The sequence below is a fragment of the Triturus cristatus genome, chromosome 3_2 (assembly GCF_964204655.1).
Source record: "Triturus cristatus chromosome 3_2, aTriCri1.1, whole genome shotgun sequence".
Taxonomy (NCBI): domain Eukaryota; kingdom Metazoa; phylum Chordata; class Amphibia; order Caudata; family Salamandridae; genus Triturus; species Triturus cristatus.
Genome location: NC_140584.1, coordinates 1,156,253,062 through 1,156,278,990, shown reverse-complemented (window position 1 = coordinate 1,156,278,990; position 25,929 = coordinate 1,156,253,062). Strand labels below are relative to the sequence as shown.

The 25,929-nt window shown below is 49.5% G+C and overlaps 1 protein-coding gene across 1 annotated transcript in view; it reads right to left on the bottom strand.

Moving 5' to 3' along the window:
• Positions 1-4,357: 4,357 nt before the first annotated feature.
• Positions 4,358-25,929, bottom strand: part of LOC146859311 (large ribosomal subunit protein mL52-like) — a 106,444-nt gene continuing 84,872 nt past the window's right edge. The window contains exon 5 of the mRNA XM_085646968.1: positions 4,358-4,523. Coding sequence (XP_085503094.1) covers positions 4,374-4,523 — 150 coding nt within the window. The 3' untranslated portion in view covers positions 4,358-4,373. The remainder of the gene's footprint in view (positions 4,524-25,929) is intronic.

Genomic DNA, 25,929 nt, shown 5'->3' with positions numbered 1-25,929 from the left:
CAGAGAACCAGGTCAGCAGAGCTGCTATAGAGCCAGAGAACCAGGTCAGCAGAGCTGCTTTAGAGCCATAGAACCAGGTCAGCTGCTCTAGAGGCAGAGAACCAGGTCAGCAGAGCTGCTCTAGAGGCAGAGAACCAGGTCAGCAGAGCTGCTCTAGAGCCAGAGAACCAGGTCAGCAGAGCTGCTTTAGAGCCATAGAACCAGGTCAGCAGAGCTGCTCTAGAACCAGAGAACCAGGCCAGCAGAAATGCTTTAGAGCCAGAGACCCAGGTCAGCAGAGCTGCTCTAGAGGCCGAGAACCAGGTCAGTAGAGCTGCTGTAGAGCCAGAGAAACCAGGTCAGCAGAGCTGCTCTAGAGCCAGAGAAACCAGGTCAGTAGAACTGTTTTAGAGCAAGAGAACCAGGTCAGCAGAGCTGCTTTAGAGCCAGAGAACCAGGTCAGCAGAGCTGTTGTAGAGCCAGAGAACCAGGTCAGCAGTGCTGCTCTAGAGTCTAAGAACTAGGTTCGCAGAGCTGCTCTACAGCCAGAGAACCAGGTCAGCAGAGCTGCTCTAGAGGGAGAGAACCAGGTCAGCAGAGCTGCTCTAGAGCCAGAGAACCAGATCAGCAGAGCTGCTTTGTAACCTAAGAACTAGGTCAGCAGAGCTGCTCTAGAGCCAGAGAACCAGGTCAGCAGACCTGCTGTAGAGCCAGAGAAACCAGGTCAGCAGAGCTGCTCTAGCTGACACTGACAGATTGACACTGATTGACACTGACGGACTGACACTGACTGACTGAAACTGACTGACTGTGACTGACTACTCTCTACTACTCTCTACTTCTCACTCTCTACTACTCACTCTCTACTACTTTCTGTCTACTACTCACTCTCTACTATTCGCTCTCTACTACTCTCCACTATTCACTCTCTACTAGTCTACTACTCTCTACCACTCACTCTCTACTACTCTACTACTCACTCTCTACTACTCTACTACTCTCTACTACTCGCTCTCTACTGCTCACTCTCCACTACTCTCTATTACTCACTCTCCACTACTCTCTCAACTTCTCACTCTCTACTACTCTCTTTACTACACACTCTCTACTACTCACTCTACTACTCTACTACTCCACTACACTCTACTAACTCTCTACTGCGCTCTCTCTCTACTATTCTCTCTCTACTACTCACTCTCTACTACTCACTCTCTACTACTCTCTACTATTCTCTCTGCTACTCACTCTCTACTACTCACTCTCTACTACTGTCTTCTATGCACTCTACTACTCACACTCTGCTACTCTCTAGTACTCACTCTCTACCTCACTCTACCTCTCTCTACTACTCTCTACCTCTCTCTACTACTCTCTACCTTTACACCTCTCTCTACACGCACACATATGCACATATATATATATGCATATATGTGCACTTATATATATGTGTATATATATACATATACATATATAAACATATATATAATCTGCATATCTATATAATTACAAATATAAATGCATGCATACATATACATATATGCATGTTATGTACATGAAAGTTTGAAAAACACTAATAAAAGCAAAGCTAAAAAGCCACCCAATTACAAACAGAATTGCTTTAACTTAAACGAGGGCGAGACCTATTGCATTTTCAATGCTTGTTTACTTTGGTTCCATCAAGAAGGCATTCAGATGTGTCACACATTTGCCATAAATTCCGAATGTTAGCACTCTAGTTGATCATTAGATCACTGTAGTAAAGCTACTGCTTACCAGGGAATTCTGCTGCTGGTATTCAAAGTGCATGTTTCAGTCTGCATGTCAGAATTTTTTAATGAAATAGAAGAGGATTTGAGAAGTCACTCACAATGTGCCCTAAATTCTTTCTGAAGCACTAATCATACTTTCTATGGCAAAATGAACCCCCTCATTTTGTTCCTTTTTAAATTAAATGTTTTAAGAGTTACCACTTTATTCCAATCAAGATGGCCATAAGTAGGACTGTTCGCGCTCTAGTTGTTCTTTAGAACACTCTGGGAAGCTGCAGTAAAACACAAAGGAATCAACTGACAGTCTCTGCCCTTGTTGGATGTACATGTTTTACTGAGAATGTCAGACTTCATTCTCACATGACTGAGAAAGATAATGTGAATTTACAGAAGATATGGTCTCAGTATGGCTTATAGATCACCTTCCAAACCTCTGTGGGAAAAGCATGAGAAAATGTTTTTCTCTCAAACATGATTCATGATATCCCAGCAGAAGGCTTTTTCACATGATAAAATCACCTTAGAACACACCACAATTCCTAAAATGAGTATGGTACCATCAACAAATGATTTATAATGTAACTAAAGTCTTAAAACCTTCTATTAACTGCAATGCTTTTTAATGAGGTGCTATCATGTATATTGGTCCCAAGGTGGCTGCCAACACTTCTTGGATGAAGTGCTGACAGCCAATCAGATCTCACGATGAGATGTGTGGTTAGGCTCCGCCCAGATATATATGTGATTTTGATTTTCTCAGGAACTACTGAACGGATTTACATAATTTAAGCAAAAGGCACGACTCTGAACCAAGGTCTACCTTTCTGCCAAATTTGGTGTAATTCCGTTCAGCAGTTTGGGCTGTAGTTGCGACTAAATGTCCCTATGGAAAATTGCATGGGGAAAACACGTTTTGGGACCCCCCTTTTTTCTCGGCCCCCGCTTGACGAATCACCCCGAGACTTTCAGGATAGGAGCGGAGCGGGCCATGAGTTTTGAAAATTTCGCAAAGATTCGTCAACCGGCACCAAAGTTATTCCAAATAGAATTTTGCGGATTTCCTATGGATAATAGGTCCTAACTATAACTACCTACTGGTGACCGCCAGTAGGATGGATGGATGCATATAGATATATAGATATATATATAAAATCATGCTGTTTGCATGAGACTATGCTGTTTAGTTGTGGATGAAGGGTTCTGCCTCTATGCCAAATGACACACTGTGCTCTTTATCACACAAACGAGAATTAAGCAATTTCCTGAGCAAGAGGCAGGCGGACCAGAAAACACCCTTCTTCTCATCTTGAAAACACATCTACATTTTTATCGGAGCCAATTCTGAGCCCCATGTAAACCATAAGGTTAGGAGGACACATAATGGTTGCTCACTGAAATAACTCTTTCCAGAGAATAATCATTTTTTGCATTTAACATCGGTTATTTTTCTTAGCAATACTGTTTAACATGTAGCCTCTTGTTTCTGCACAGATGTACGCTCCGGGTAGATTAAAGCATCTGAGCAATTAGGAAAACATGATTATTGTGTATACGGTGATGCCAAATGATTGAGGAGATCAGACCTGAAGGTTGGTGGCAGAGCTAATAAACAGGGAGAAGGGGCAGTAGCTTGGCAAAGCAATCCATGCAATGGATGGTTTCACTCTGCTAGATCGGACAAAAATAGACAGCTTATTCGAAGGATATTACTGAGATCTGTATAGAAGCTATACATTTACTAATCCACAGCAAACTGCATCACTGCTGGGTGAAGCATGTTTCCTCTCTGTCACGGTTTTCACGGAGGCTGAACTGCCATGAAAACCGTGGCGGAGAAAAAACTCATAATATGATTGGCGGTATCGTTGCAGTCACGCCAATCATATTGCATCCTCAAGACTGCCACGCTACTGCCAGAGAACGCGGTTCCCTGGCAGGATCGGCGAACCCATAGCGGTCTGGCCGCCCAAGTTGTAATGGGGCAGTTGGACTGCTGGTGCGGCAGTAGCTGGACCGCCACTGCAAGTCTATCGGTCCTCGGACAGCCAGACTCATAATCAGGCCCTAAGTGTACTTATCTGATGTAAGGTAATTCATCATGTATTGCAATGGAACCACTTTTTGGAAGGCGGAAGGGTACAAGTCAATAGCTTGAAGTGCGAGGGAAATATACTCCTCTGGGCAGAGCCATAGCCCACTCAATGCATGTTTTATAGAACTGGCAAACCGGACCAAAAGCCAACTGATAGACAGCACTACTCAGGCCTCTCCCACTCTCATCCAACACAAAGACAGGCCTTCCTAATGCCTCACCTGGAATAGACCTACTTTATACTCAACATCAGAATCACATTTTCTAATATTCAGCAACAGCCCACCCGGATGCCTCAGCCCTAACGTAGGATAGATCATCTACGTTACACACAAAGACGTTGTACTTCACCAAATCTAAAAAAAGTGTGCTTGAACTTTCACCCCTCAATGACCCCCCTCTGCTGAAATGCAGGCTACCCTTCCCTCCCATAAACAGATGGGTTAAAATCCCTGAGTGCATGCTCATCCTTTTAATAATAGTGCAGACTAATAAGGAAACAGAGGCCCCGGCCAGTGAAAGAGATACTTTATTTATTGTGGTCTTTTATTACGCAAAAGGGCTCCTTTTGGCTTCAAAAGATGTTTTCGCTTCTCCTCCTCTCTTGCCAACAGCGGTTGCTGCTTCTGTTCCCAGGTGTGAATTCCTCTGTCAACTTCCTCACTTAACATCACCACACGGCGCTGGAAAAGAAAAAGGAAAGGCGTGGTGAACTGTACATTGGTCAAGTTCAGTGTAGAACGAACAAGTGCCCCCCACTTTACCAGCCCCTGTACAGCATCACAAGACACAGCATCAGTATCAAATAGGCCCCTCCTCATTCCAGGTGCTGTATATCCTATATGTATGGAAGGGGGCTCAGTTCGACATAGAATACATCCCTAGACTCACTTCATCAAATCCGGTACCATCTATATATAAGAAAAAGGGGCCTGAGATGTGCACAGACTATAACGTAAACTCTCCTCACCGAGCCCAATATAACCATTACACAAAAATAGGATCTTGAGAAAATACACCTATAGTTTCAACAGCCCAAGCATCATTTATGTAGAGGAAACAGGAATAGGATTTACACAAAACTTGAAACGTTTCACCTATGTCTGTTCCACCCTCATATATGCTGTATATCTCTTGGGGCTTAAAAAACATGACCAGCGATTACAACAGAATATACCACTGGGACCTTTCCAGGTCGTGTACCACCTTTATATAAACAAGCAAAGCCAATAGGTTTGGGTCTATTTAATGTACTTATGCATGCAGCCATAGCACTTTGTAGCAAGGCTTACAGGAGGGAGCCAGACAGAGGAGGATATAGCTGTGAAGTAGACCCTGATGCAGTTTTATGCAGTTTTATGCAAGCACTGAAGTGGAGGTGGAACGACACATCCACACAGCCAATAGCATTATGTTAGAGATTAATATTCCATTGTGCTCAGCCAAAACGTGATTCACAATGTTTCAAGCCAAAGACTGAAAGGAAGTCGTTGAAGAAAGCCGTTGGAGGAAAGGGGTGCAACCAAAGTCCACTTTTTGTATATAATTATCAATAGGTCGGTTTGATAGCTGTGCTTTCGAAAGTCATGCCTAAAAAGAGGATCTAGAATCTACATACCGCAGAAACATTTCTTAACACCCTATGAATTACTTCTAAAGGAAACATTACATTTGCCAATTGGTGACTGGTGAACACCTAGGCTCTTGCCCATTTTCAGGTGGCGAGATCAGAAATTGCTGTGCAAATCTGTAAACACTGTGCACTGCACATACATGAAGACTATCTCACATACAATGCGCCCTGCCCAGATAGTCTCTTCAAGAATTAGTTGCGGAATAGCCAGGAGCTTGTAGGGCTGAAGTGGGTACTGTTAAATGGACAAAAGAAGAACTTGAAACAGCATAAAGATAACATTCTAATCCTAAAGCCTGGGTACCTCATATACTGAGTGCAATAGATTCCTATAGGCAAAAGAGTAATGACAAAACACATTTCTAAAGGAAGCAGTGAGAGTGTAATGAGTGTGAGAGGGATGTGTGTGTGGAGAGAACCATTAGTGCTTTTGGTTGGTTGATCGTACCTTCCCAGAAAAAAAATGGATTTATGACAGGCAAAATCGAGATGGATGTATTGTTGCAAGTTATGTGCAGCAGTGGGGAGCTTAACTATGGGGTTTCAGTGTAGAGATGATATGGCTGATCATTGGCTCTGGATCTTTATATGCGCCAATAAACGGAGACGAACAACCCTGAAAGTTGACATCTAGTATAGTTAGAAGTTCATGGCTGATTCATGTCCAGGTTTTTGGGAGCCTTAGCAGCCAGGCAAGAAGAAGAGTGACGAAGACCAGAAGATGCATCTTTTCAATAAGACGAAGCTCCAAAAGGATTTAATGCAGAAAGTAAAAGAGAGACTTTTAGTGATGACAAATAGCATAGAACTTCAAGGAGCACAAGTCTTGCAATGCACACAATCTTTTGCTAAGGAGGAATGTAGTTTTGCGAGAAAGCAGAGTAAGTTGCAGGAGGCCATAAGTTGGAAGATGACAAAGGCAAATGAGATTGCACCAAGGAGGAGGCTTTCAATCACAAAGGAAAACGTGGAGAGGAACGCAGATAAGACACTTGATGGTTGTGTCATGTAAGCTGCAATCATGGCCAGCTCATGGTCGTGCAGGGTACGTTGAGCGATCGGCTATAGTAGCAGAAAATGTACCATACACTTTTATTCTGGGTCGTAGTTTGAGTGTTTCTGGTTGTTGACAGGCCCTGTTCTTCAGATTTTGGAAGGCTCAGGCGATCAAAGGCTAGTTCTTAAAATATCAGCCTCTGTAACTAGATGTAATTGAGAGCCCTCGCGGAAGCCCGATTGTTTTTACCTGTTTTGCTGCTCTATAGTTTTAAAAACGTTTTTATTGTTTTGCTGACTGGGGGAGCTGTGTTCAAAGCTCAGGAGTAGTGGGCATCCCTTTTTCTTTTCTTGCACTCGCACGTTTGCAACCGTCTGGTCAGCCCTCTAGTGGCTGGAACCCGATGTACGGCTGACGTCTATGAAGGCACCAGATGAGGCGTCCGTGCAGGGGGCGTGCTGTAGGCGTGCCAAAGGCAAGTCCGTCTGCACCCGTCCGCGCCCGAACGGGCCCAGGGCCCAGAACCCCTGGTACTTCTTTTCCAGACCACTATCACTACACTAGCTCGCAGCTTAAACAGTTAAATAGGGTACTAGGGCCAAAATGTGCCCACTCTATCTCGCTCAATGAGCTTCATGATGGCTGTTTTTCAATTTTCTCCAACCTCGGTTTCTCCACCCCTTCACGGAAATTATATACCTTATTCCTGCTAAACTGCAGATCTCTGCCTAAGCACACAGCAGAGATCGCGATTCTTTGAAAAGACTTAGACCCAGAAGTCCTGTTTGTTACAGAAACCTGGCTCAATTCCTGTTCAGAGCCGGATATTGTTCAAGCACTTCCCCCGGGATATTTAATTCAGAGGGTGGATAGAACGATAGGCAAGGGTGGTGGTATCACTGTCATTTATAAAGATTATCTGATCTGCTGCCTGTTTGGCAGCCCGCTATCAGACTGCGAGAATGTTCATTTTTCAAAAGAATTTACCCCTACCCTATCCTTCGAAGGCATTTTAATCTATCACCCCCTGGGTCGATTGGACAATTTAGTAAATCCGTATTATAAATAGTTGTCAATCTAGCTAGCATTGCTGCTAATTTTACTCTCTTAGGAGACTTTAATTTGCACTTTGATGATCCCTCTGCTTTGATCGCAACAGAATTAGCTCGAGATCTCACGGCCTATCAGCTGTCACAGAAGATTCTGCATGTGACCCATGTCAAAGGGCATCTCCATGACCATATATTCTCTTGGGCGATTTAAAGGGGAAGGAACCCATTCCACTTCTGTGGTCGACCATTTTTTGATCCCCTGCCTCTGATCTCCATTAACCACCACACCTCTAATTCAGCCTATTCGAACTCTAACTCCCCTAGACAGGTGGATTCACGAACTTAAAAAGACCAAGCCCAACCCTGATTCCAATCCAGATTCTGCGACTGGATTGAGAGATCACTTAAATTGGTGCTTCCCAAAAAATTGATCCATAAGAAAGATGGACCCAACAAGTCTGCCTGGTTCTCCCCCAAACTACGTAATTCAAAACAGCAATGCAAAAAGATGGAAAGGGTTTGGAGGAAATATTTCTCCCTCAATAAGAAATTGGAGTATAGGGCGGTAATTGGAACGTATAAGGCTGAAATAAAAAGAGCCCAGGCCTCCTATTATGAGGAAAAGATCTCATTAATCGCCATTTCTCCAAGAGAAACCTTTCACATTGCAAAAAATTTGCTTAAAGTACCCCCCACTCCAGCCACACCGGACATTTCTGGTTACCGCTGCAATGAACATGCTGAGTATTTCTCGACTAAAGTCCAAAATATTCTACAGTGCATTCCCTCAAAGGATAGCGACATGATAATCGGGCATGTGGATTTTGGCCCGTATAAAAGTGAACATTCCTTGGAGGCCTTCTCCCCATTGACCAACGAACCATTTCAAGCCTTCCTGACATCAATCAGAAGCGGGTCACCAATAGACCCAGCTCCACTTAACTACATGAAACTGGTAGCGGAGACTGTTGCCCCTACTATCATTGACCTGATCAATGCCTCACTTTCCACGGGTACGGTTCCTCCTAAGTGGAAAAGGGCAATGGTGAAAGCACTGCTGAAAAAGCCTAACCTGAACTCTGTCGATCTGGGCAACTATTGCCCCATTTCGCTCCTTCCTGGAATTAGTAAGATTGCGGAAAAATATGTTAACCTCTCGCTCTCCTCGTTCCTTGAATCTCATGATCTTCTCCACCCCTCCCAAACGGGCTTTCGCTCACGTCAAGGCACCGAAACTGCCTTGCTAGCGGTGGTTGAAGAATCCAGAAAGATTCTTGACTCAGGAGGCTCATCAGCCATAATTCTCCTTAACTTGAGCGCAGCCTTCGATACGGTGAACCATCGAATTCTGGTCCACCATCTTAGGAGTGTAGGGGGTACCGGCTAAGCCTTATTATGGCTGCAATCTTTTTAGAAGAAAGATTCTTCCAGGTATTCGAAGGCAAAGCCACTTCAAAACCTATCCCTCTAAAGTGTGGTGTCCTTCAGGGATCATTGTTGAGCCCCACTCTTTTTAATGTCTATATGGCTCCGTTGGCGGATATTGTATCCCCCTTCGGGATCCATATAGTAACATACGCTGATGACACCCAACTGGTCGTAGCCTTAAACCACGCTGACCAGACGTCCAATGACCTCCACTCCTGTCTCGAGGAAGTTGCCAAGTGGATGAGTTTGTCACATCTAAAATTAAACGGCGAAAAGACCGAGCTCATGGTTTTTGGCAACCCTCTAAGTTTCAAAGCAATCACAATGTGGCCAGCCTGTATGGGCCCGGTGCCGGCCCCTAAAGCCGAGTTAAAAAGTCTGGGTGTTTGGCTAGATCAGGACCTCAGCCTTAAAGCTCATACCAGGAAGGCTGTTGCTTCCTGCTTTGGCCTGCTCAGAATGCTCCGCAAAGTGCTCCCCTTCCTTCCTTTTCAAGCCAAAAAACCTGCTGATTCAGACACTCATTCTATCTAGAATAGATTTTGGCATCGCCCTATATTTAGGTGCCCCGATCTCAGTAGTTGCGAAACTGCAGATTGTACAAAACTGTGCGGCAAGGCTGCTTAAGGGAATTTCAAATTGTTGCTCTGCAAGGCCTGCGCTGCATTCTCCATTGGCTCCCAGTGCAGGAGAGAATCAACTTTAAGGCCCTTTGTGTCACCCATAAGTCTCTGGGAGGGAGCTGTCCACCGATCAAAAAGGACATGATTTGCCCTTATAGTGCGAATAGACAGCTCTGCTCAGATGATCTCCATCTGGTGGTGGTCCCTAGGATTAAGAAGACCAGAAGTGGTGGCGGCTTTTTTTCGTCTAATGCCACCAGACTCTGGAACTCCCTACCTTTGCATCTGCGTAGGGAATCAAATCATCTTGCGTTCCGCAAACAGTTAAAAACCTGGCTATTTCCCTAAGTACTCGTCTGGTCCAATAACAGTTCCAGCGCTGGGATGCTCCCTGGTAGCCATGCGCCATATAAATGTCATTTCATTCATTCATTCACTATGAGGTTCACTTACGGAGGGTAGCAGGATCATATTCTGGCTATTTTGCTGTTTCTGAAGCACAGAAACACAAAGAAGAACCAGGAACTTGATTTTTGAAAGGAGGACCACAGTACAAATATGTAAGCCAGAGCCGAGAGACAACATTAACTCACTGGCTAAGCCGCTTGCAAATCTATGGAACACTGTAAAGATTAGAACAAGCATTGGCATAGCCAATAGGTCTCGCCTTTGGGACCTTATAAGTATTTAGTTATGCAGCACAATACCTTGGTGCAACATCAACAGTTGCAGGGGTAAACACTTATAAGGTCCCAAAGGCGATACCTATTGGCTATGTCAATGCTGGTTAATAGTGTAAGTTGAATATTTCCATTCACCGAATGAATACCTCAGCAAGCGGCTTTTCTTAAGTGTTAGACACAAGGGCTATAACACTTTTTTTCTCAAGTGCTTTACTAGGCACTAGGCATGAAGGAAGAGGCACAGGCAGGGAGGGAGCCATGCAAAGCTAGAGAGAAAGCATGGCAGGCAGGGGAGGGAGGAGCAGACAGGGAGGTGGGTCATGACAGTCACAGAAAGGATAGGAGGAGAGGTGTGAGAAACGCCCTCAAGTGGGTGTGGGGATGGGAGTCAGAATGAGGGCTGAGGGGGTGAGCCAGCAGAGAAAGGGAAGGGCATGCTCGTGGGAGGCAGAGGGTGAACACTGTCAGGCACAGAAGAGATAGTTTATTTTTTCTAGTGGTCAAATCAGAAGCCTCTTTAGGGCATCAATAAAACAAAACATGATCACAATACTCTTGTACATGATTTATAAATGAAAGTAGGCCCAGTAAACGTATATTTAATGCAGATATAATACACATTGCTAAGATTTTATCTCATCGATTACTGTAATAGAGGGCGCAATAATGTTGTGACTGTGCTCCTTAAGATGAAGTGGCAGTGATGCACATTGCCGATGCTAATTTTTCCCTCATCTATTTTTAGGAGTTGGTCCCTGTTTATGGAGTTCTGGAGCACTGGTTGTTTGGCACAACACAAAATTAATAAATAGATTGTTTAGTTATGGATCTTGATTTGGGGCGAGTTCTTTCATCGCACAGGCTTTTCCATGCACCATCATGTTTGCGTCTAAAGACACTGGGCGGGGCACGCTTATCATTTCGTCTTCACATGGAACTGCTCATATGAACAGGAGCCCCACCACAAATTTGGGTATTGTGACTCCTGTGGAGCACAGGAAACACCCTGAACAAAGATGAACTACATTCACTGAATGCAGGTGGTCTTGATTAAACAATCTATTCACAGGAGACAGGCTGTGACCCACAATGTGTTGGGACAGCTAGGTGTACCCAAAGGGTGGGATCCCAGGTGCTTGTGGAGAACAACAACTTTCCCCAAGTACAAAGCAGTTCTAAAGGAGTAATGTTTCCCGGGAGTAAGACTGTGGAACTGCTGCGTGCAGTGAGTTTGTGTGGGCCTCAAAGGGGAATAACTCCTCTGATGTTATGTTTGGACTGAAAACCATGTGGTCCCCGAAATCCCCAAAGGGCAACCTATTCCAAAGGACATTGGCTGAATTCAAGTAACTTTTTCACATAGGAGATCCTCAAAGAATAATAAAAACACGAATAAACCAGCTGAGATCCAAAACATTTTCATAAAGGTTGACCCTAAATAGTAACCTGTTTCTCTGCTACAAGGCGACAATCACAAATGTACCAGTGAAAGGGAGTCCAGGCAGACGTCGACGAGACTGCAGGAGCGCAGAGCGAGAGAGAGTGCAGGAGCGCAGAGCGAGAGAGAGTGCAGGAGCGCAGAGCGAGAGAGAGAGAGAGAGAGTGAAGGAGCGCAGAGAGAGAAGGAGCGCAGAGAGAGAAGGAGCGCAGAGAGAGAGTGTGAAGGAGCGCAGAGAGAGTGAAGGAGCACAGAGAGAGAGAGAGAGTGAAGGAGCACAGAACGAGACACTGCAAGAACACTGAGCGAGAGACTGCAGGAGCGCAGAGTGAGAGAGAGTACAGCAGCACAGAGAGCGAAAGAGAGACTGCAAGAGCACAGAGCAAGAGACTGCAGGAGCACAGAGCGAGTGTGTGTGCAGGAGCACAGAGCGAGAGACTACAAGGATATTATTGAGATCACATAAAAGGGTGTGTCTGGAGAAGACAAGTGAGGAGAGGGTTGTGAGCATGTGCTCCTCCTTTCCAAATACATATTCCTTTGGAAAGGAGGAACTCATGCTCACAACCCTCTCCTCACTTGTTCCTTTTGAGGCTGAAACGGTCCAGAGCCTTGAGCAAAACTCCTCCAAAACTCTAGGGATTCCTATCCAGACCCAGGATCTCTGGACCGTTCTCTTCTACCGTAACGGAGAAGACAAGTGATTGCAAAACATCGCAGTCAGTGCGTTACCTGCGAAGGGAGGCCAAACATAGGAAACATGATGACAGCAAAGTCTACGAGGAATAGAGGTTTTTTTAAACACAAGGTGCATAACTGCTAAGAGAGCAAAGACAAGGAAAAATCTGGGAACATAAAAACTGCTCTCAAAGATGTCAGGCAGGAAAAACAGATGCTGAGCACTAACTGCTAACACAGAAAGAAAGGGAGAATGAGTAAGGCAACCTTAGAGCTGTCCAGGGAAGCACAATGAGCGTTGTAACTGCATTAAGAACGGCAGACAGTGGCTAGGCAGTGAGTATTAGCGGTGCAATCAAAGAGGACAAACAGTAAAACAAGCCCGGGAGTGGTGTGTGCGAGCCCGGGAGTGGTGCGTGCGCAGTCTGCTCTTTTTGGAAACACTGCACTCATGCTTGTGGCGCGCCCCTGCGCGCTCCCGCAAGCTGGATGCCGCCACAAGCACGAGTGTGTGCTTCTAAAAAGAGCAGAGCGATGGCTAAAGGTCCTCCTATGCAAGGCATGCGCGCTGCGTAGGCGAGACCTAAAGAACAAGTTACTTACCTTCGGTAACTATACATCTGTAAGAAACATTAGTTAGTTAGATTCCTCACCTTAGGATATCCCCAGGCGTCAGGCTGGATCCGGAAAGATTTGTCGTCAGCAATACCCATGCGCGTCGCTAGGCGTCGTCTGCGGCTCCGCGTCCGTCGTCGTGATCGCCGGGATGACGTCGGAGTACTTAGACGCCGCCCTCGCGCGCTGATGTCAGTTCTTGTACATAGCTTTCCGCGCCTGGAACGCAGAGCCATGCAAGAGTTTGACACTGGTGCCAAAAAATTCTAGGGCCTTGAAAGGGATGACCTCAACCCTAGATATCGGTTCGCGGAACGGGGAGGATGGGTAGGTCGGTGAGGAATCTACCTAACTAATCTTTCTTACAGATATATCGTTACCAAAGGTAAGAAACTTGTTCATCTGAAAGAAACACGTTAGTTAGATTCCTCACCTTAGAAAATATACCCCAGCAATACCAACCCCGGTGGTGGGCCTGCGAACCAAGATCACACCAGAAAGTCCTGGAGAACAGAACGGCCAAAGAAGCCGTCTCTCCGGACTTGGCTGTCCAGGCAATAGTGCTTGGCAAACGTGTGCAGCGAAGGCCACGTTGCTGATTGACAAATGTCCTGCAAGTGGACTCCCCGGCCCAGGGCAGTGGTCGCCGGTGTAGCCCGAGTGGAATGGGCCCTCAGCCCTACAGGAGGTTCCTTTTTAGCTAAGGAGTAACAGGCCTTGATGCACAAAACGACCCACCGAGAGATGGTTCGCTTGTGCACCGCCCGCCCCTTCTTAGCGCCCACGTAGCCAACAAAGAGTTGGTCGTCCACCCGGCACTGTTTGGTGCGGTCCAGATAGAAGGACAGCGCTCGTTTTGGGTCCAGACGGTGGAGCCTTTCTTCCTCTTTCGAGGGATGAGGAGGCAGAAAGAAGGTGGGCAGCGTAACAGATGTGAAAGGCAGTCACCACCTTAGGGAGAAAGGTAGGCAAGTCCTGAGAAGAACTTTGTCCGGATGGACAGAAAGGAAAGGAGGTTTAGAAGAGAGAGCCTGGAGCTAACTCACCCTCCTAGCAGAGGTGATGGCAACCAGGAAAGCAGTTTCAAGCGTCAACAGACGAAGGGGACAATTATGAAGTGGCTCAAAGGGAGCGCACATTAGAAACATCAATACCAGATTCAAATCCCACTGAGGCATTACGAAAGGGACAGGAGGAAACATGTGAATAGTGCCCTTAAAGAATCGAGAAACAGGGGATTTGAATAGAGAAGGCTGATCAGGAAGCCGTAAGAAAGCAGAAATAGATGAAAGATATCCTTTAATGGTGCCCAGAGCAGAGCCCTGCTGGGCCATAGAAAGAAGAAAGAGGAGAACCTCAGAAAGAGGGGCGGAAAGGGGATCCACAGCCTTTGCTGTGCACCATGCCACAAATCTGTTCCACCTACAGGCGTATACCAATTTTGTGGAGGGACGTCTGGCTGCCAGAATAACATTACAGACTTCAGGAGGCAAGTCAAATGGCATCGACTGCCGCCGCTCAATCTCCACGCATGGAGGTGGAGGCTGGACAGGTTCGGGTGGAGGACCGTCCCCTGCTGCTGCGACAGTAGGTCCTCGTGAAGAGGCAGTCGTATCGGGGGATCGATCGACAGACTGAGTAGCTCGGGATACCAGTATCTTCGTGCCCAATCCGGAGCCACCAGGATGACTTGGGCCCGGTCGCGCCTGATCTTCTTCAGCACTCTGGGTAGAAGTGGTATAGGCGGAAAGGCGTACAACAGACCGCAACTCCACTCGCAACGAAAAGCGTCTCCAAGCGAGTGCCGCCTTGGAAACTCCAACGCGCAGAACTGCTGACAATGCGCATTCTCTTCGGTGGCGAATAGATCTAACCAAGGCTCTCCCCACTGCCGAAAGAGGCCTTGCGCCACGTCCGAGTTCAGATGCCATTCGTGATCCATCAAGCACCGGCGGCTGAGTTCGTCTGCTCTGGCGTTCAGAGAGCCCGCCAGATGTTGAACCACCAGGGTGATGCCCTGATGTTCCAGCAATGTCCAGAGGCGCAAAGCCTCCTGAAAAAAGGTCCACGACCCCACCCCGCCCTGTTTGTTGCAGTACCACATGGCGGAGGTGTTGTCCGTTAACACCTGCACTACACTTCCCTGGACAGAGGGGAGGAATACCTTCAGTGCAAGTCGGATTGCCCTCAGCTCCAGAAGGTTGATATGGAGCCGGGACTCCGCTGGAGACCAGAGGCCTCTGATCTCCGCCTCTCCCATGTGGCCCCCCCATCCCAGGAGGGACGCATCCGTCACTACTACGTGCTCCGGTTGGGGTACAGAGAGGGATCTGCCACTGACCCAATCGCGGTCCGTGAGCCACCACTGCAACTGTCTTGCAGTGCCCTCCAAGATCAAGACCTGGTCGGACAGGTTGCCCCGATGCTGGGCCCACTGAAACTTCAGGTCCCACTGCAGAGCCCGCATCCGCCATCTGGCGTGATGCACCAACAGGATGCAGGAGGCCATCAGACCCAGAATCCGCAGCACCAACCTGACCGAAACCCGGGATAGAGGCCGAAAGATGGGAATCAGAGCCTGAATATCCCGGACCCGCTGTTCCGGAGGATAGGCCCGGAACTGCGCCGAGTCCAGAATCGCTCCGATGAAGAGGAGCTTCTGGGAGGGACTCAGATGCGACTTCGGCACATTGATGGAGAACCCCAGCAAATGCAATAGGTGGGACCTTATAAGTATTTAGTTATGCAGCACAATATCCTTGGTGCAACATCAACAGTTGCATGGGTAAACACTTATAAGGTCCCAAAGGCGATACCTATTGGCTATGCCAATGCTTGTTAATAGTGTAAGTTGAATATTTCCATTCACCGAATGAATACCTCAGCAAGCGGCTTTTCTTAATTGTTAGACACAAGGGCTATAACACTTTTTTTCTCAAGTGCTTTACTAGGCACTAGGCATGAAGGAAGAGGCACAGGCCGGGAGGGAGCCATGCAAAGCTAGAGTGAGAGAAAGGATGGCAGGCAGGGGAGGGAGGCACAGGCAGGGAGGGAGCCATGCAAAGCTAGAGTGAGAGAAAGCATGGCAGGCAGGGGAGGGAGGCACAGGCAGGGAGGGAGCCATGCAAAGCTAGAGTGAGAGAAAGCATGGCAGGCAGGGGAGGGAGGCACAGGCAGGGAGGGAGCCATGCACAGCTAGAGTGAGAGAAAGCATGGCAGGCAGGGGAGGGAGGAGCAGACAGAGAGGGGGCCATGCAAAGCTAGAGTGAGAGAAAGCATGGCAGGCAGGGGAGGGAGGCACAGGCAGGGAGGGAGCCATGCACAGCTAGAGTGAGAGAAAGCATGGCAGGCAGGGGAGGGAGGAGCAGACAGAGAGGGAGCCATGCACAGCTAGAGTGAGAGAAAGCATGGCAGGCAGGGGAGGGAGGAGCAGACAGAGAGGGAGCCATGCAAAGCTAGAGTGAGAGAAAGCATGGCAGGCAGGGGAGGGAGGAGCAGACAGAGAGGGAGCCATGCAAAGCTAGAGTGAGAGAAAGCATGGCAGGCAGGGGAGGGAGGAGCAGACAGAGAGGGAGCCATGCAAAGCTAGAGTGAGAGAAAGCATGGCAGGCAGGGGAGGGAGGAGCAGACAGAGAGGGAGCCATGCAAAGCTAGAGTGAGAGAAAGCATGGCAGGCAGGGGAGGGAGGAGCAGACAGGGAGGTGGGTCATGACAGTCGCAGAAAGGCCAGGAGGAGAGGTGTGAGATATGCCCTCAAGCGGGCAGAGTGAGGGCTGAGGGGGTGAGCCAGCAGAGGAAAGGGAAGGGCATGCTCGTGGGAGGCAGAGGGTGAACACTGTCAGGCACAGAAGCGATAGTTTATTTTTTCTAGTGGTCAAATCAGAAGCCTCTTTAGGGCTTCAATAAAACAAAACATGATCACAATACTCTTGTACATGATTTATAAATGAAAGTAGGCACAGTAAACGTATATTTAATGCAGATATAATACACATTGCTAAGATTTTATCTCATCGATTACTGTAATAGAGGGCGCAATAAGGTTGTGACTGTCCTCCTTAAGATGGAGTGGCAGTGATGCACATTGCCGATGCTAATTTTTCCCTCATCTATTTTTAGGAGTTGGTCCCTGTTTATGGAGTTCTGGAGCACTGGTTGTATGGCACAACACAAAATTAATAAATACATTGTTTAGTTATGGATCTTGATTTGGGGCGAGTTCTTTCATCGCACAGGCTTTTCCATGCACCATCATGTTTGCGTGTAAAGACACTGGGCGGGGCACGCTTATCATTTCGTCTTCACATGGAACTGCTCATATGAACAGGAGCCCCACCACAAATTTGGGTATTGTGACTCCTGTGGAGCACAGGAAACACCCTGAACAAAGATGAACTACATTCACTGAATGCAGGTGGTCTTGATTAAATAATCTATTCACAGGAAACAGGCTGTGACCCACAATGTGTTGGGACAGCTGGGTGTACCCAAAGGGTGGGATCCCAGGTGCTTGTGGAGAACAACAACTTTCCCCAAGTACAAAGCAGTTCTAAAGGAGTAATGTTTCCCGGGAGTAAGACTGTGGAACTGCTGCGTGCAGTGAGTTTGTGTGGGCCTCAAAGGGGAATAACTCCTCTGATGTTATGTTTGGACTGAAAACCATGTGGTCCCCGAAATCCCCAAAGGGCAACCTATTCCCAAGGACATTGGCTGAATTCAAGTAACTTTTTCACATAGGAGATCCTCAAAGAATAATAAAAACACGAATAAACCGGCTGAGATCCAAAACATTTTCATAAAGGTTGACCCTAAATAGTAACCTGTTTCTCTGCTACAAGGCGACAATCACAAATGTACCAGTGAAAGGGAGTCCAGGCAGACGTCGACGAGACTGCAGGAGCGCAGAGCGAGAGAGAGTGCAGGAGCGCAGAGCGAGAGAGAGTGCAGGAGCGCAGAGCGAGAGAGAGAGAGAGAGAGTGAAGGAGCGCAGAGAGAGAAGGAGCGCAGAGAGAGAGAGAGAAGGAGCGCAGAGAGAGAGTGTGAAGGAGCGCAGAGAGAGTGAAGGAGCACAGAGAGAGAAAGAGAGTGAAGGAGCACAGAACGAGACACTGCAAGAACACTAAGCGAGAGACTGCAGGAGCGCAGAGTGAGAGAGAGTACAGCAGCACAGAGAGTGAAAGAGAGACTGCAAGAGCACAGAGCAAGAGACTGCAGGAGCACAGAGCGAGTGTGTGTGCAGGAGCACAGAGCGAGAGACTACAAGGATATTATTGAGATCACATAAAAGGGTGTGTCTGGAGAAGACAAGTGAGGAGAGGGTTGTGAGCATGTGCTCCTCCTTTCCAAATACATATTCCTTTGGAAAGGAGGAACTCATGCTCACAACCCTCTCCTCACTTGTTCCTTTTGAGGCTGAAACGGTCCAGAGCCTTGAGCAAAACTCCTCCAAAACTCTAGGGATTCCTATCCAGACCCAGGATCTCTGGACCGTTCTCTTCTACCGTAACGGAGAAGACAAGTGATTGCAAAACATCGCAGTCAGTGCGTTACCTGCGAAGGGAGGCCAAACATAGGAAACATGATGACAGCAAAGTCTACTAGGAATAGAGTTTTTTTTAAACACAAGGTGCATAACTGCTAAGAGAGCAAAGACAAGGAAAAATCTGGGAACATAAAAACTGCTCTCAAAGATGTCAGGCAGGAAAAACAGATGCTGAGCACTAACTGCTAACACAGAAACAAAGGGAGAATGAGTAAGGCGACCTTAGAGCTGTCCAGGGAAGCACAATGAGCGTTGTAACTGCATTAAGAACGGCAGACAGTGGCTAGGCAGTGAGTATTAGCGGTGCAATCAAAGAGGTCAAACAGTAAAACAAGCCCGGGAGTGGTGTGTGCGAGTGCGAGCCCGGGAGTGGTGCGTGCGCAGTCTGCTCTTTTTGGAAACACTGCACTCGTGCTTGTGGCGCGCCCCTGCGCGCTCCCGCAAGCTGGATGCCGCCACAAGCACGAGTGTGTGCTTCTAAAAAGAGCAGAGCGATGGCTAAAGGTCCTCCTATGCAAGGCATGCGGGCTGCGTAGGCGAGACCTAAAGAACAAGTTACTTACCTTTGGTAACTATACATCTGTAAGAAACATTAGTTAGTTAGATTCCTCACCTTAGAATATCCCCAGGCGTCAGGCTGGATCCGGAAAGATTTGTCGTCAGCAATACCCATGCACGTCGCTAGGCGTCGTCTGCGGCTCCGCGTCCGTCGTCGTGATCGCCGGGATGACGTCGGAGTACTTAGACGCCGCCCTCGCGCGCTGATGTCAGTTCTTGTACATAGCATTCCGCGCCTGGAACGCAGAGCCATGCAAGAGTTCGACACTGGTGCCAAAAAATTCTAGGGCCTTGAAAGGGATGACCTCAACCCTAGATATCGGTTCGCGGAACGGGGAGGATGGGTGGGTCAGTGAGGAATCTACCTAACTAATGTTTCTTACAGATATATCGTTACCGAAGGTAAGTAACTTGTTCATCTGAAAGAAACACGTTAGTTAGATTCCTCACCTTAGAAAAGATACCCCAGCAATACCAACCCCAGTGGTGGGCCTGCGAACCAAGATCACACCAGAAAGTCCTGGAGAACAGAACGGCCAAAGAAGCCGTCTCTCCGGACTTGGCTGTCCAGGCAATAGTGCTTGGCAAACATGTGCAGCGAAGCCCACGTTGCTGATTGACAAATGTCCTGCAAGTGGACTCCCCATCCCAGGGCAGTGGTCGCCGCTGTAGCCCGAGTGGAATGGGCCCTCAGCCCTACAGGAGGTTCCTTTTTAGCTAAGGAGTAACAGGCCTTGATGCACAAAACGACCCACCGAGAGATGGTTCGCTTGTGCACCGCCCGCCCCTTCTTAGCGCCCACGTAGCCAACAAAGAGTTGGTCGTCCACCCGGAACTGTTTGGTGCGGTCCAGATAGAAGGACAGCGCTAGTTTTGGGTCCAGACGGTGGAGCCTTTCTTCCTCTTTCGAGGGATGCGGAGGCAGAAAGAAGGTGGGCAGCGTAACAGATGTGAAAGGCAGTCACCACCTTAGGGAGAAAGGTAGGCAAGTCCTGAGAAGAACCTTGTCCGGATGGACAGAAAGGAAAGGAGGTTTAGAAGAGAGAGCCTGGAGCTAACTCACCCTCCTAGCAGAGGTGATGGCAACCAGGAAAGCAGTTTCAAGCGTCAACAGACGAAGGGGACAATTATGAAGTGGCTCAAAGGGAGCGCACATTAGAAACGTCAATACCAGATTCAAATCCCACTGAGGCATTACGAAAGGGACAGGAGGAAACATGTGAATAGTGCCCTTAAAGAATCGAGAAACAGGGGATTTGAAAAGAGAAGGCTGATCAGGAAGCCGTAAGAAAGCAGAAATAGCTGAAAGATATCCTTTAATGGTGCCCAGAGCAGAGCCCTGCTGGGCCATAGAAAGAAGAAAGAGGAGAACCTCAGAAAGAGGGGCGGAAAGGGGATCCACAGCCTTTGCTGTGCACCATGCCACAAATCTGTTCCACCTACAGGCGTATACCAATTTTGTGGAGGGACGTCTGGCTGCCAGAATAACATTACAGACTTCAGGAGGCAAGTCAAATGGCATCGACTGCCGCCGCTCAATCTCCACGCATGGAGGTGGAGGCTGGACAGGTACGGGTGGAGGACCGTCCCCTGCTGCTGCGACAGTAGGTCCTCGTGAAGAGGCAGTCGTATCGGGGGATCGATCGACAGACTGAGTAGCTCGGGATACCAGTATCTTCGTGCCCAATCCGGAGCCACCAGGATGATTTGGGCCCGGTCGCGCCTGATCTTCTTCAGCACTCTGGGCAGAAGTGGTATAGGCGGAAAGGCGTACAACAGTCCGCAACTCCACTCGCAACGAAAAGCGTCTCAAAGCGAGTGCCGCCTTGGAAACTCCAACGCGCAGAACTGCTGACATTGCGCGTTCTCTTCGGTGGCGAATAGATCTAACCAAGGCTCTCCCCACTGCCGGAAGAGGCCTTGCGCCACGTCCGAGTTCAGATGCCATTCGTGATCCATCAAGCACCGGCGGCTGAGTTTGTCTGCTCTGGCGTTCAGAGAGCCCGCCAGATGTTGAACCACCAGGGTGATGCCCTGATGTTCCAGCAATGTCCAGAGGCGCAAAGCCTCCTGAAAAAAGGTCCACGACCCCACCCCGCCCTGTTTGTTGCAGTACCACATGGCGGAGGTGTTGTCCGTTAACACCTGCACTACACTTCCCCGGACAGAGGGGAGGAATACCTTCAGTGCAAGTCGGATTGCCCTCAGCTCCAGAAGGTTGATATGGAGCCGGGACTCCGCTGGAGACCAGAGGCCTCTGATCTCCGCCTCTCCCATGTGGCCCCCCCATCCCAGGAGGGACGCATCCGTCACTACTACGTGCTCCGGTTGGGGTACAGAGAGGGATCTGCCACTGACCCAATCGCGGTCCGTGAGCCACCACTGCAACTGTCTTGCAGTGCCCTCCAAGATCAAGACCTGGTCGGACAGGTTGCCCCGATGCTGGGCCCACTGAAACTTCAGGTCCCACTGCAGAGCCCGCATCCGCCATCTGGCGTGATGCACCAACAGGATGCAGGAGGCCATCAGACCCAGAATCCGCAGCACCAACCTGACCGAAACCCGGGATAGAGGCCGAAAGATGGGAATCAGAGCCTGAATATCCCGGACCCGCTGTTCCGGAGGATAGGCACGGAACTGCGCCGAGTCCAGAATCGCTCCGATGAAGAGGAGCTTCTGGGAGGGACTCAGATGCGACTTCGGCACATTGATGGAGAACCCCAGCAAATGCAATAGGTCGGCCGTAGTCTGGAGGTGGGAGACGACTGCCTGGGGCGAGCCCGCCTTCAACAACCAGTCGTCGAGATAGGGGGAAGACTGGAACCCCTAATCTGCGCAGATGAGCTGCGACCACCGCCATCACTTTCGTGAACACCCGAGGGGCACTGGTGAGGCCGAAGGGGATCACGGTAAACTGAAAATGCTCTTGGCCCCCCGTGAACCGCAGGTAACGCCAATGGGCCGGCAGGACGGTGATGTGGAAATAAGCGTCCTGCAAATCCAACGCTACCATCTAGTCTCCAGGGTCTAGGGCAGCCAGAACCTGAGCTAAGGTGAGCATCTTGAACTTCTCCTTCCGGAGGAACACGTTGATGCTTCTGAGGTCCAAGATAGGGCATAGGCCCCCTTTGCCCTTCTTAGGAATCAGAAAGTAGTGGGAATAAACAACCACGACCTACTTCTGGACCAGGAACGCGCTCGATGGCCCCCTTGGCCGAGAGGGCCGTAACTTCCTCCTACAGAAGTTGCAAGTGATCCCCCGAAATCCGGTGGCACTGCGGTGGCATGGCTGGAGGGGTCGCCTCGAAGGGGAGGGAGTAGCCCCTTCGGACGATTTGCAGCACCCACCTGTCCGATGTGATGGTACGCCAGTGGAGCAGGTGATGGCGAACTCTGCCTCCCACTGGTGTGGAATGGGCCTGAAAGCTCGGACTAGGAGGGCTTTGAGGGGGATGCTGCTGGGGTAGATGTGGACGGACCGGCTCGTTGTCCCCCTGCTCCGCCTCAGCGGAATCCGCGACCGCGTTGAAGTTGGTTCTGCGGCCTGTGGCTAGACGGACGTGAGGGGGCACCCCTTCCCTGGCCACGAAAGGGACGAAAAGCGGAAGTTTGCAGGTGCGGGCCGAGAGGCCCAAGGACTTAGCCGTTGCCCTGGAGTCCTTAAAGTGCTCCAGCGCACTATCCGCTTTGTCGCCAAAAAGGCGACTGCCATCGAAGGGCATGTCCATGAGGGTGCCCTGGACATCCCCGGAGAAACTCGTGGACCTCTGCCAGGCGTGGCGACGAATCGCCACCGTGGTCGCCATTGCCCTGCCTAGAGAGTCCGTTGTGTCCAGTCCACATCGGATAGCATGCCGTGCCGCATCCCGCCCCTCGGCAAGAGCCTGGGCGGTCCATGTCCGGGCCTCCTCCGGACACTGGGGCAGCACGCCCTCCACCGTATCCCACAGGGAGTGGGAGTAACGGTCCAAAAGGCACACGGTGTTGATAGACTGCAACCCCAAAATAAGGAAGGAGAACAGTTTCTTCCCAAACTGTTACAACCTTTTGGATTCCCGATCCGGGGGAGCGGACGGGAAGGAGGTCTGGGAGGTAGAAGCCTGGATAACCAGGCTCTCGGGCGTGGGATGCATGGACAGAAAACTGGGGTCGGCTGGTGAAGGGCGGTGGCGCCGGGCCACGTTCCAGTCCACAGGAGGAACTGTGGAGGGCTTGGACCAGGTGCCCTTCAGAACGTCACTCAGTGCTTCATTGAACTGCAGCAGAGGCTCCGAGGAGCTTGCTGATGGTTGAAGCACTTCAGTGAGGAGATTAGTCCTCACGGCCACCGCAGGCAACTCTAGCCCAAGGGCTTCGGCCGCCTTGCGCAGCACCACAGAAAATGTAGCACCTTCCTCCGAAGTCACGGTCGGAGGAGAGATGAAGCCAGTGTCAGGGGAGGTATCAACACCACTGGCATCCCCCAGTTCGTCTGCCCAGTCCTGAGATAACTGGCCCTGCCGGGCCAGACGGTCCTCAGACCCATCCAAGTCATCACCGTCATCCGATTCATGGTATACAGGTGGAAGGATCGGAGCCGGGCGGAAGATGAATCTGTCACCCATCGGCGTCGGATGCGGCGCCGCTCCGACACCGGGCCAGGACTAAATTGGGGAACGGCGTCATCCGTAGGCGGTGCCGAGGGCGGCACCAGAGGAGTCAGTGCCGGCAGAGGGGTCGTGAGGTCGATCGGCGCCGACTGGGATCCAGGCCTGGCCCCCCCAGGGACCTGCGGCGTCGGGACCGGAGTAAACGACTCGCTAGGCCTCCCAGTCGAGCCTGCGGGTCCTGAAGGTGCGCCGGCAGGCGTCGACGGTGGAGCCAGGTTCCTCATGGCCGCGAGGAAGTCCCTGACCTCCGCCGGAGTCGCGTCAGACCCAGGGACCTGAGGGTATGGGGTCGGACGGACGCCACGTGGGTGGTGCCACCCGAACCCTCAGCCGAGTCGCGCGACCGGCGAGGGGAGTCCGAAGAGCGATGTCGCCTCTTCGACTTCTTGCTATGCTTCGAATTACCGGATCGCGAAGACTTCGACCTCGACGAGCGGTGATGGCTGCGGCGCCGCTCAAGGTCCCGGTCGAGGAGGAGGTTGAGGGACCGGAGCCAACTGCCGGAACTCAATCAGCTTGCGGGACCGCTCCCACCTAGCCTTCGACGTCAAGGCCCAGCAGTCGAGGTACGACTCGGCATCGTGGTTGGCCCCAAGGCAATAGAGGCACCGGCGGTGGTGATCTGTGACCGACATCAGTCGGTTACAGGTGTCACAAGCATTGAAGCCAGGCATCCCTATCGGCACCAGAGTCGAGGTCGACGAAGAATGGAATCAAAAGAGTTCAAAAACGTTTAGTCAAAAAATGACTAAAAGGGTATGCTCTTCCCGGATCGGCGCTTACTGGCGCGGAAAAAAGAAGATCTGACGTCAGCGCGCGAGGGCGGCGTCTAAGTACTCCGACGACGTCATCCCGGCGATCACGACGACGGACGCGGAGTCGCAGACGACACCTAGCGACGCGCAAGGGTATTGCAGACGAAAAATCTTTCCGGATCCAGCCTGACACCTGGGGATATTCTAAGGTGAGGAATCTAACTAACGTGTTTCTTTCAGATAAGGGAGACAGCCCACTATAAGAGGAAGCGAGCAAACCTTGGCAGTGTGCCGACCGGTAGGCACAATAACTGCACTTTCAGTTGCTGCCTGTCAAATACAGACTGACTGAAGGAGTGCAGAGGATCTGAGATAACAAGAGTGACAACTATTATTCGCAAGCAGCAGGTAAGAGTGTGGTTGAATCAACTCATTTTCTGCCGATTCTGCAACTCTGTGATATGGGCCTTGAGCAGATAAAAATTTTGAGAAATTGCTATCCATACAGTAACCAGCAGGCACAGTGGGAGTAGTTGGCCTAACGGCTAGGGCGGTCGACCTCGAATCTGGGGAACTGGGTTCGAGTCTCAGCAACGACGCGGAACATCCTGTAATTCTGGGCAAATCACTTAATCTCCCCGTGCCTAACAAAAAAATGCGTCCTCGTGTAACGCAACTGGTGCTATGTAAAGCGCTCTGATACCTGATACCTTCTATTTAACTTCGTGCTATATAAAACTCTGTAACAAAAAAAACAAAAAAAGAATGGACATCACACTGTTGCTTAGGCACATGCAGAATGGTTGTGTTGTTCTTGTACACAAAGAATACCTCTACAAGGAACAGTGAAGACAGAGCCTCAAGGCAGAGGAAAAGACTGAGCTTCAGTTTGGTAAACGGGAGCAAAATAAGAGGGAACCTCAATGTGCTGGTCACAAGAACTCCAAAACGTAGGTTATTAACTAACATCTGAAGACGGGGCCAAAGCAAAGAGATACCATTCGGTAGTTTGGAAGCTTGGGCCTCCTTTCTTTCTCTGTTCTCATGCAACCTGAACAGCAAGTAACCGGTCTTACCGATTGTGCACAATTTATTAAATACATTATGCTTCTTTCTATTCTTCACACTAAACCTCCAAAAAGTTAAAGGTTAAGGGAACCAGAAACTATTCTGGAAAACAGCCAGCAAATGCTCTAAATTAGATTCAAGCTAACCTGGCTGATGAAGGGTGATGCCCTGTAACCAATCCCAGGATGCTTGTTTCCAGTCCAGGGAGGACCTGGCTTGGCAGTTCGGGCTGGACTGTTCCGATAAGTAACAGGGTCAAGGCTGATTTGCATATGGCTGGGTCCAAACTGGGGGGGTTTGGTGAGCAAAAGAATGATGGATTAAACCCAGATCCTTGTGACTGGGGGTGAATGTTTGCATTGTTCTGCAT